At 42.3% G+C, this 12,666-nt stretch overlaps 1 protein-coding gene across 1 annotated transcript; it reads right to left on the bottom strand.

The window, feature by feature from the left end:
* Positions 1 to 7,487: 7,487 nt before the first annotated feature.
* Positions 7,488 to 11,964, bottom strand: LOC110498153 (platelet-activating factor receptor). The gene is made up of 2 exons (XM_021574766.2): positions 11,727 to 11,964; positions 7,488 to 9,785 (listed from the first exon to the last, which is right to left on the bottom strand). The coding sequence occupies exon 2, from the start codon at positions 9,741 to 9,743 to the stop codon at positions 8,619 to 8,621; it is 1,125 nt and encodes a 374-aa protein (XP_021430441.2). The 5' UTR covers positions 9,744 to 9,785; positions 11,727 to 11,964; the 3' UTR covers positions 7,488 to 8,618.
* Between the last annotated feature and the right edge of the window lie 702 nt (positions 11,965 to 12,666).

Here is a 12,666-nt window from a genome sequence, read left to right as displayed (position 1 = left end):
TCTAGGAGACAGAACGCGTCTCCTTCCTGAGCGGTATGACAGCTGCGTGGTCCCATGGTGTTTATACTTGCATACTATTGTTTGTACAGATTAATGTTTTACAAGGCGTTAGAAATTGCTCTGGATGAACCAGATTTATGGGGGTCTACAGTTTTTTTCTGAGTTCTTGGCTGATTTCTCTTGATTTTCCTATGATGTCATGCAAAGCAGCACTGAGTTTGATGGTAGTCCTTGAAATACACTCACGGTCCCAATTGACTCAAATTATGTCAACTAGCCTAACAGAAGCTTCTAAAGCCATGACATCATTTTCACGATTTTTACGAGCTGTTTAAAGGCACAGTCAACTTAGTGTATGTACACTTCTGACCCACTGGAATTGTGATACAGTGAATTATAAGTGAAGTAATTTGTCTTTAACATTTTTTGGGAAAAATGACTTGTGTCATGCACAAAGTAGATGTCTTAACCGACCTGCCAAAACTATGGTTTGTTAACACGAAATGTGTGGAGTGGTTGAAAAACAAGTTTTAATGACTCCAACCTAAGTGTATGTAAACTTCCAACTTCAACTGTATATACTGTACACTGTATCATTCACTATCTATTCTTTACTATCTATTGCATCTTAGCCGCTATGTCACTGCTCATCCATATATTTTATACTTATATATTCTCATCACATTCCTTTACTAGACTGTGTGTATTAGGTTTTGTTGTGGAATTGTTAGATATTACCTGTTAAATATTGCTGCACTGTCGGATCTAGGAGCTTAAGCACTTCGCTACACTCACAATAACATCTGCTAACAATGTGTATATGACCAATAACATTTTATTTTATTTTATTTGACAATGTGAGAGGGACCATCCCAGTACATTATTTTTTATTTTGGTACATTGTCACTATCACACCACCATTACCACACATCATCGCCATCAGCTCAGTTCTCTACTAATGGAACAAATCTCATTATCGTTCATCATTTCCTCAAACTGAGCTGTTCACCATCTTGAGCTGAGAGGAAGCTAAATGTGTTAGACTCATATGAGAAATAAGGTGGATGTTGTGATTGATGAGTAGATTACCAGTCATGGGGAAGTAGATGATATAGACTGTGTGGGAGGGGCTTTGTTGCTGCTGCATTCAAGACAGAGATGTTGCTGTAAGCCTGGCAAAAGTACTGCCCACTCTTCTTTGCTATGCTCAGGGTCAGCTCTCACCCGATGCCCACCTCCTGCCACCCACCCTGCTCGTCCAACCTGCTCCAGCTCCAGACAACAGAGGGGGGTTGGGTTGGGAGGTGGCCTGACAGTACAGGATGACACTCTGCCCCTCCATGTGACCAGGTCCTTGGGTGTGGATGACACCAACACATTAGAGAGTCCCTCTAGGAAGAGGAGGGGACATGATAAACTACTTTGTGTTACTTAAATAAACACAGATTACAGATCCAGACTAAACTCTTACGAAAAGGGTTCCAAAAGGGATCTTTGTCTGTCCCCATAGGATAACCCTTTTTGGGAACAGGAACAATGGTGGCCATCTTGAAGCATGTGGGGACAGCAGACTGGGATAGAGATTGATTGAATATGTCTGTAAACACACCATCCAGCTGGTCTGTGCGGGCCCTTAGGACGGAGCAAGTGATGCCGTCTGGGCCGGCAGCCTGGTTAACACGATGGTTAACACGATTAAATGTTTTACTCACGTCGGCCACGGAGAAGGAGAGTCCACAGTCTTTGGTAGCAGGACGGATTGGTGGCACTGTATTGTCCTCAGAATGTGCAAAGAAGTTGTTTAATTTGTCTGTGAGCAAGATATCAATGTCTGCGACGGGGCTGGTTATCTTTTTTGTAATCCGTGATTGACTGCAGACCCTGCCATATACGTCTCGTGTTTGAAGAGATGAATTGCGACTCCACTTTGTCTATAAAGTGACACTTTGCTTGTTTGATTGCCTTACGGAGGGAATAACTACACTGTTTGTAGTCGGTCATGTTTCCAGTCGCCATGCCATGATTAAATGCGGTGGCACATGCTTTCAGTTTTGCAGGAAAGCTGCCATCAATCCATGGTGTCTGGTTCGGGAAGGTTTTAATAGTCACAGTGGGTACAACATCTCCTTATAAACTCGTTCACCGAGTCAGCATATACGTCAATGTTATTGTCTGAGGCTACCCGGAACATATCCCAGTCCACGTGATCGAAGCAATCTTGAAGCGTGTAATCCGATTGGTGAGACCAGCATTGGATAGACCTAGCACGGGCACTTCCTGTTTTAGTTTCTGCCTATAGGAGGGGAGCAACAATATGGAGACATGGTCAGATTTGCCAAAAGGAGGGGAGGGCCTTGTATGCGTTGCGGATGTTAGAGTAGCAGTGGTCGAAAGTGTTACTCGCTCGTGTACTGCAATCGATATGCTCATAGAATTTAGGTTGCCTTGTTCTCAGATTAGCTTTGTTAAAATCCCCAGGTACAATAAATGCAGCCACGGGATATATGGTTTCCAGTTTACATAAAGTCCAATGAAGTTCCTTGATGGCCGTCTTGGTATCCGCTTACGGGGGGATATACACGGCTGTGACGATAACCGAGGAGAGTTCTCCTGGGAGATAATACGGTCGGCATTTGATTGTGAGGAATTCTAGGTCAGGAAACAAAAGGACTTGAGTTCTTGTATGTTGTTACAATTACACCATGAGCCGTTAATCATGAAACATACATCCCTGCCCTTCTTCTTACCAGGGAGATGTTTGTTCCTGTTGGTATGATGCACTGAAAATCCTGTTGGTTGTACGAACTCCAACAGCATGTCCCCAGCTAGCCATGTCTCCGTGAAACAGAGTATGTTACAATCCCGGATATCTCTTTGGAAAGCAACTCTTGCCCCAAATTTGTTGAATTTGTTAACTTGGGACTGGACACTAGCGAGTAATATCCTCGGAAGCGGTGGGTGGTGTGCGCACATCTGAAGCCTCACTAGAAGACCGCTCCGGCACCCTCTCCTCCGACGGCGTTGTTTTGGGTCGGCCTCTGGAATCAGTTAAATGCCCTGGGAGGTGCAGACAGAGGATCCGCTTTGGGAAAGTTGTATTCCTGGTCGAAGTGCTGGTTGTGCTGGTTAGTTGACGTCTCTCTGATATCCAATAGTTCTTCCCGGCTGTATGTAATAACACTTAAGGTTTTCTGGGCTAACAATGTAAGACGTAATACATAAAAACAAAATACTGCAGTTTCCTAAGGACTTGAGCTTAGCTGCCATCTGTATCGGCGCCATCTTATGTCATTATTCTGTTTTTATAACTTTGGATTGCATTTATCAATTGTTTTATGTTGTCAAACCCTGCTGTTGTATGTATCAATATTTGATGCACAATAGTACTTTATAGCATAGGTTTGTAAAGTTTAAGATTTTAGTGTAAGCCTGTGGCACATCAATGTCAATGCAGTTCAATTGACTGTTCCTCCTCTCCCCTTAGGCAGTGTGTATGCAGGAGTGGCAGGGTTGGTGCTGGTTCTCCTTGCCGGGGTCTTACTGACCTTGTTGCTGCTGTGGCTCTGGAGGCAGCGGGCCAAAGAGAAGGCCGGTCAAGAGACCTTGGCCACCAATAGTGCACCGGCCAAAGGTGAGTGACACTGTCAAGTGTACTGCACTGTATCAACAGTTCTACCAAGTCTTCGGCTATACTGCAGAGTTATAATTATGACAAGTTGGCTACTGTAGTTACAGGAAGTGATGTGTTGTTATTTGGCCAACCCAATTAGAGGCACCTATGTTTCAATCTATGATTCAGTTTGTAAATTATCAAAATATAGGACTCTAGTAGGATTCTGAAAAGCCCACAATGTTCATTCAGACATTGTGAGTGTTGGTTTGATGTACTGTGATGTATTTTCCATGTACTTCCAGGATATACTGGACCTGCAAAAGCACCAAAGTAAGAGCATGATGAACAACTTATATGTGTGTGTTTTACATTTGTCTTCCTGTGTATGAGATTATAATTAGCTGATCACTATGCTGATCACTATGCTGATCACTATGCTGTCACCACTAGGGGGAGGAGTCAGGCCCAGGCTGGGGTTGAGGGAGAAGTCTACATGAACTGTGGTGAAACCAACCAAGCCTACAGCGACCTGTACCCCGCCTACATGACAGGGGATGATACCTACACCACCTTGGGATGATTCCTACGCCACCTTGGGATGATTGTTATACCTTGTCATGAGAGAGGGTGATGGGACTTAACCAAGGACAGGAACAACATATGCATATGTGACATGAATGTAACACTAAAATAACCTGCTTGATAAACCACATACTGAAGATACCAGAATGGTTAAATCCTCCTTTGCTCATTGTAAAACACTGTGGGGCAGTTTCCCAGACACAGATTAAACATAGTCCTGGACTTAAACTCTTTCAAGAGATACTCTATTGAACATGATTTTTCATCCAGGACTATGTTTAATCTGTGTCAGATAAACTGTCCTAAAGAGAGTTAGATTGTTTAATATTTAAAGAGAAGCTAGACTTGATCTCTAAAAAGTAAAGAGGTTTGAAAAGTCTTCTTTTTCTTGTTTGTCTGCATTCATCCACGCTGTATCACATCCGGCCATGATTGGGAGTCCAATAGGGCAGCACACAATTGGCCCAGCGTTGTCCGGGTTTGGCCGGGGTAGGCCGTCATTGTAAATAAGAATTTGTTCTTAACTGACTTGCATAGTTAAATAAAGGTTCAATTTAAAAACACATACAAAAAAAAAATGTGCTGATGTGATATTTCTCGGGAATCTTTTAATGGAAGCTTTGAATTTAAAAAATATTGTGAAACAAAAAACAGGCATTTCAATAACAATATACACTACCGTTCAAAAGTTTGGGGCCACATAGAAATGTCCTTGTTTTTGAAAGAAAAGGCAATTTTATGTCCATTAAAATGACATCAAATTGATCAGAAACACAGTGTGGACATTGTTAATGTTGTAAATGACTATTGAGACTGGAAACGGTTGATGTTTAATGGAATATCTACATAGGTGTACAGAGGCCCATTATCAGCAACCGTCACTCCTGTGTTCAAATGCCACATTGTGTTAGCTAATCCAAGTTTATAATTTTCAAAGGCTAATTGATCATTAGAATACCCTTTTGCAATTATGTTAGCAATGCTGAAAACTGTTGTCCTGATTAAAGAAGCAATAAAACTGGCCTTTTTTGGACTAGTTGGACATGCCTCACAAGTCCTCAACTGACAGCTTCATTAAATAGTACCCGTAAAACCCCAGTCTCAACGTCAACAATGAAGAGGTGACTCCGGGATGCTGGCCTTGTAGGCAGAGTTGCAAAGAAAAAGACATATCTCAGACTGGCCAATACAAATAAAAGATGGGCAAAAGAACACAGACACTGGATAGAGGAACTCTGCCTAGAAGGCCAACATCCCGGAGTCGCCTCTTCACTGTTGATGTTGAGACTGGACAGAGGAACTCTGCCTAGAAGACCAGCATCCCGGAGTCGCCTCTTCACTGTTGATGTTGAGACTGGACAGAGGAACTCTGCCTAGAAGGCCAGCATCCCGGAGTCGCCTCTTCACTGTTGATGTTGAGACTGGACAGAGGAACTCTGCCTAGAAGGCCAGCATCCCGGAGTCGCCTCTTCACTGTTGATGTTGAGACTGGACAGAGGAACTCTGCCTAGAAGGCCAGCATCCCGGAGTCGCCTCTTCACTGTTGATGTTGAGACTGGACAGAGGAACTCTGCCTAGAAGGCCAGCATCCCGGAGTCGCCTCTTCACTGTTGATGTTGAGACTGGACATAGGAACTCTGCCTAGAAGGCCAGCATCCCGGAGTCGCCTCTTCACTGTTGATGTTGAGACTGGACAGAGGAACTCTGCCTAGAAGGCCAGCATCCCGGAGTCGCCTCTTCACTGTTGATGTTGAGACTGGACAGAGGAACTCTGCCTAGAAGACCAGCATCCCGGAGTCGCCTCTTCACTGTTGATGTTGAGACTGGACAGAGGAACTCTGCCTAGAAGACCAGCATCCTGGAGTCGCCTCTTCAATGTTGACGTTGAGACTGGACAGAGGAACTCTGCCTAGAAGGCCAACATCCTGGAGTCGCCTCTTCACTGTTGACGTTGAGACTGGACAGAGGAACTCTGCCTAGAAGACCAGCATCCTGGAGTCGCCTCTTCAATGTTGACGTTGAGACTGGACAGAGGAACTCTGCCTAGAAGACCAGCATCCTGGAGTCGCCTCTTCAATGTTGACGTTGAGACTGGACAGAGGAACTCTGCCTAGAAGACCAGCATCCTGGAGTCGCCTCTTCAATGTTGACGTTGAGACTGGACAGAGGAACTCTGCCTAGAAGACCAGCATCCTGGAGTCGCCTCTTCAATGTTGATGTTGAGACTGGACAGAGGAACTCTGCCTAGAAGACCAGCATCCTGGAGTCGCCTCTTCAATGTTGACGTTGAGACTGGACAGAGGAACTCTGCCTAGAAGGCCAACATCCTGGAGTCGCCTCTTCACTGTTGACGTTGAGACTGGTGTTTTGCGGGTACTATTTATTGAAGCTGGGCTTGTAAAGTGTCTGTTTCTCAAACTAGACACTAATGTACTTGTCCTCTTTCTCAGTTGTGCACCGGGGCCTCCCACTCCTCTTTCTAATCTGGTTAGAGACATTTTGCGCTGTTCTGTGAAGAAAGTAGTACATAGTGTTGTACGAGATATTCAGTTTCTTGGCAATTTCTCGCATGGAATAGCGTTCATTTCTCAGAACAAGAATAAACTGACAAGTTTCAGAAGAAAGTTCTTTGTTTCTGGTCATTTTGAGCCTGTAATCGAACCCACAAATGCTGATGCTCCAGATACTCAACTAGTCTAAAGAAGGCCAGTTTTATTGCTTCTTTAATCAGAACAACAGTTTTCAGCTGTGCTAAAATAATTGCATAAGGGTTTTCTAATGATCAATTAGCCTTTAAAAATGATCAACTTGGATTAGCTAACACAACGTGCCGTTGGAACACAGGAGTGTTGGCTGCTCATAATATGTAGATATTCAATAAAAAAATCTGCCGTTTCCAGCTACAATAGTCATTTACAACATTACCAATGTCTATACTGTATTTCAAATCAACTTGGTGTTATTTTAATGGATTAAAAATGAGCTTTTCTTTCAAAAACAAGGACATTTCTAAGTGACCCCAAACTTTTGAACTGTAGTGTATCTGTTAAATCATATTTACATTGAGAATGCAGTACAGCGTATTACACAATATGTTTTAAATGCATAAAAAACAGAGTTACAGTTACTGCAACATTTATACCAGATTAACTTCATAACCTTCACGTCTCTGTTAATACTTCAGTAGCTGGCGGTTGAGAAGTCATCAAGTTCATCACATGGTTACCACCCTCTTAAAAAGGGCAGTGAAGCGTATTATTCCCTCATTATGTGCAATAAGTAGCTGTAACCCTTAACCCTAATCTTAAACATAACCCTTATCCTAACCTTAACCCTTAAGCTAACACTTATTCTAACCATAAGCGTAACCTTAGCAAGCAATTTCTTATCAACAGATAGTTTATTCATAGTATGTACAGAATCTCTAGATGGGTTATCCAGACTGTCCAAATAAAAGTGTGACCGAAAGTACTTCTTGCCTCACAGTATTTCATTTGCAATCTTACAAAAATTGCAAAACGTATACAATTTCACATCGTACCACATGTGAGAGTAGGCTAAAATAATCTGTAGGCTAAAATCAACGCAATCCTGCATAGCTCATTTGGCAATTACAGTTTCATTTCATTACAAAGGTTAGCTTTTCACAAAATGCATGAACTTTACGGAGAGCCAGCATCCTAAAAAGCTCATTGTTATTAATATGTGTCCATATTAGGTGCTCAAGAACAAGGATTTTTATTATTCCTTGCTCACGACCAGCTATTGTTCAGCACCCAATTTAGAAGGCTCCAACAGTGGTAGGACTATTGTTGGTTAAGGGCTTGTAAGTAAGCAATTCACTGTAAGGTCTACCTACACCTGTTGCATTCAGCACATGTGATATTTAAAATGTAATTTGATATCCATTTTATTTAAGGATCTAGTCTAGTGGCTTGGGACTGAGTTTGTAGAGCTATTTTGCAATCCTTTATAGAAGCTCCTGTTCCCTATAAAACGTCTGCTTCTCTTCTCTGATTACACTAGAAGAACAGGAAGAAACGTGATTAAATTGAAGTCACAATATCAAAGTGTGAGATACATTGTGAGATACAATGTACAGTACATCTGAAATGTGAAAACAAAGAATCAATGGTCCAAAGATTCTTTAAAGCACTGATTATAGCTGGCACAGTGGCCAGGACAAATCCCTACAGGAAGGAAATCTAGAGGGGAACCATACTCTGGGTGGGGCTGTGTGGTGGTGCATCTGTTCATGTGATGTGTCTGAATGAACATGAGGCTACATAGCAGAGTGCATGTTCTGCACTATGTGTTCATTGTTAGGTGTGGGTGTGATGGAATGAAGCATCCTGAGGATGTGGTTACTAACAACAGCATTAGCATTAGACACAATATCTACAATATCATGTCATCTAGAGATTTAAACCTTCAGCTGCTGCTGTTCACTATGGAGCCGCTGGCTCACATTCTTGCACTCCACCATAGAAATGTGTGTGATGGCTGTTTCCGAGCATCCTTTGCCCCTCCCCATCTTTTTCAGATTGTCCTTGATGTACAGGCGGAACTTCCTGGTGGCGAAGCAGTACACCACAGGGTCCAGGAGGCAGTTGAGCCCCATCAGCATCAAGGTGACCTGGTGGGCGTCGTTAAGCCACTGCCTGGTTCGCTGGCCCCAGTCCATTCTGCCCCAGCCCTCCTTGATCTCCAGTACAGCCAGAGTCCAGGGGCCCTGGACCACGTGGTGTGGGAGGAAGCACACAACGAACACCCCCACCACGGCACACAGCATATGCAGGGCCTGGCCCTTCACCCCCCGGAGCTGGGATGAACTGGAGCCCCGATGCTGGGTAGGGGACTGGGTGAGCAGGGCACGGGCGATGAGCAGGTTACAGATTACTACGAGGAAGAAGACCAAGATGAAGCACCCCACAATGATGAGGTGGGTGGTGGCCACAGTCCGCTTCTCGTCGTCAGTCTTGTCGTGGTAGCCCTCAAAGCAGCGCGACACGTTGCCGTCGTCCACCTGGATGCCCGTCTCCAAGAGGTACGGCACGGACATGGACAGAGTGAGCACCCAGATTACCATGGTGACAGCCACTCCGCGGCGCCAATGGTCAGACGAGGCGGCATCCAGCGGGCACGTGATGGCCCAGTAACGGTTGACGCTGATGGCGGCGAGGAAGAGGATGGAGCAGTAGGTGTTGATGAAGAAGAACGCGCCGGTGACGCGGCACAGGAAGTCGCCGTAGCGCCAGTCACCGCGGTGGTGGTAGTAGCCAATCCAGAAGGGGAGGGCGCACACGAAGAGGAGGTCGGCAACAGTCAGGTTGGCCATGTAGATGCGGATCTCGCTCATGGCCTTGGCGTTGCGCAGGCGCTGCAGCACGAACAGCACGTAACTGTTGGCTATCAGACCAAGGACGAACACAACACCGTAAAACACTGGGAAGAGGGTGTAACGGAACTCAGAGTCCAGAAAGGTTATTTTACCGACTGTCGATATGTTCACTGTCGTGTTCACTGTCATGTCCTCTTCCATCTCCATGGTCGACTCCACTGTTGGTTCTGCTAAAGCAAGGAACTCCCTCTGTGAGAAAAATATTTCATATTAGACTCATATTTCAAGAATCACTCTGTCATGTTCACTTTGGTACAACTGTAGTCAGTAGGAGGACTCTGGACATGTCTATTGTCACATGTCTAATGTCTAGGTGAAATGAATAGCTATATCCCTATCCAGTCTGTGACGTTGTTGATTCACTGAATCCATATTTGAGAGTTTCACAACTTACTGTAAAATCTAAATAAAATACAGTTGTGTGTTTTATGGTTTCTATAGATACATCAACTATGACACATACAGGAAGTGTCTTACAACACTTTTCTGGTCTGCTATTAAGCAGCAACACACGTGCCTCATTCACATGCTTGACAGAACTCTGACATTTCCGACTTGCTGATTCATTGAACGCGACTAGAATGTGAACATGGTAACTGCGCTTTGTTTATGATGATTGCTGGTTGATGACCATATTTCCAGTCACATCTAGACTAATGTCATTAGTATAGCAGACAATAACAAAAGGAGTGCCACTTTATATTAACAACAAATGAGGCTATAAATCTTTATAGAGATTTCATGAAGTCTTCATAAACCCTCCTTGGTGGCTTTACATTGCATTTATTAGCAAAGTCATGTAAATGGTGCTACATAAGAGATGATATGATACAACATTCCCGGGGCCACCAATACATCAAATGTATGACTGTAAAACACACATGACTGTAAGTCACTTTGGATAAAAACGTCTGCTTATTGGCATATATTATATTATCTTTTATATATATATATATATATATATATATATATATATATATATTTCTATATTATTATATGACATGATATCTTGACTGGTGCTTTGACAAATGTTATATAACTATTTTGTCACCCTAGTGACATTCACTTAGGAATGAGAAGCCACTGAGACCAAGCGGAAAGGGAGATTGAACTGAATTTACCCTGGCCAGTTCCATAGTATGGGATTCCCACATTCTGGATGAACTACATCACTAAAAAATGGTCCTGGTTACAGTAAATTCCACACTATTTTCAAGAGAAAGGGCAATAAAGACTTAATATGTGAAATATTCACACTCATTCATACTTGAAATGAAAAAGAAGCCTGTTACAGCCCTAGATTAGAATAGGTTAGAATATAATAGATTTTTCCAGCGGGAACTTCCATTGTGATGAGATAAATAAAAACAATACAGTATAGTAAACTTACAACAGCAACATTAACACATGACCAGTGGTGTAAAGTAACTAAGTAAAAATACTTTGAAGTACTACTTAAGTCATTTTTGGGGGGGTATATGTACTTTAATTTACTATTTATAGGTTTTACAACTTTTAATCCACTACATTCCTAAAGAAAATATGTACTTTTTACTCACATACATTTTTTCCTGACACCCAAAATACTTGTTCCATTTCGAATGCTCAGGCAGGACAGCATTATGGAAAATTCATGCACATATCAATAATGCATTTTCATCCCTACTGCCTCTGACCGGACTGACTGGACATGCTCCTCTCTTCCTCGATTGTTCCCGCATATCGTTTTTCAATAGGAAAACGCTTTATAGCGTTTCTCTACAAACAATAGTGGAACCTTATTTTTCATAAAACATATCTACCGCTTCTTAGATGTGCTTTCAATGAGAATGACAGATCGGTAACTCTATAACTCTACAACTATGATCTATCTATAAGTATGTGAATTTGTTTGGGTAGCCCAAGAATGTACATATTGCAGCTTTAATTCTGGCTCTAGTAGAGACTCATTACTAATGCAATGAAAGATGTTAGACATGTGTACATTTGTTTAAACTTTGAAACAATAAATATTTATAAACATTTTCACAGGTAAGCTAATAAAGAAATTCAAAACATATTTGACATTTCAAGCAAAAAGTTAATGTGGATCCTAGAATTTGCTAAATTTACTAAAACATTTGCGCTTACCAGAGCGCGTGGCTCCTTCCTCGTTTCGTTCTGTATTTCTGTGTGTGTTCTAGATAAACGCTATTAGGTTATCTTGAAACCAGCGTATGTTAGGCTACATCGTAAACATCTCTATAGCCTAATACATGTGCGCGAATATACATACTACAATAACGTTTCCAGAAACAATATGAACTCCTGAAATGAATCGACCATGAAGAACTGATGCGTGAGTCTGACAACTCCGGCTAGGTGTACTTGACAGACTCGTTGAGCTACCTGCTATGGGGGGTGATAAGAGACATATTTAAGCCTAGGCAACAGTACCACAATGTGGCTGCTACCTAGCATTGAACGTCTAACTGACATGATATGATACCAACACCTTACTAACATCTGAGTGACGCCTGTGTTAATGAATGCCATAATGTGCCTAGTTTATATATATATATATATATATATATATATATATATATATATATATATATATATATATATATATTTAAATTAAATCTCAAACATAAATGTTAGAAACGTAAAATTTTTCCCATGCAAGCACATATTCCCGAAGTAGCCACTTTGAGCTATGGTGTAGCCTACGGCTTGTGTATTTCCTGTTATCGACAATGGCCTAGAAAAGAGTATGTCCAATCTATAGGTAATTGTCTTTCTTTCCACACCTCATGGTATGGTATGTTATCTTATCTCGCTGAATACAGATCTAAATGTTCTTAGCCGATCACAGACTATGTTTTTAACAGTTCCCAGTAGCCTACATCAGACAACCAATAAGAGTTGTGTCCATGGCTTTCAGTTGAAAAGAGGAGTTCATAGGCGCTATTTGGAATTCTTGGGATGTCCATTCAGTCGAACAGAGGATTTCATAGATTTTCCCAAAGGATCTGTGCTATTCGGGATCCTTGGGATGTCCCTACCTCTATCAAGTATAAATGTAAAATGG

The sequence above is a fragment of the Oncorhynchus mykiss genome, chromosome 19 (assembly GCF_013265735.2).
Source record: "Oncorhynchus mykiss isolate Arlee chromosome 19, USDA_OmykA_1.1, whole genome shotgun sequence".
In the NCBI taxonomy this organism is placed as follows: Eukaryota; Metazoa; Chordata; class Actinopteri; order Salmoniformes; family Salmonidae; genus Oncorhynchus; species Oncorhynchus mykiss.
This window is presented reverse-complemented; position numbering and strand designations above follow the sequence as displayed.

Coding starts and splice junctions, on each gene's coding strand:
- LOC110498153 (XM_021574766.2), bottom strand. CDS start 9,743: ATGGAGATGGAAGAGGACATGACAGTGAACACGACAGTGAACATATCG.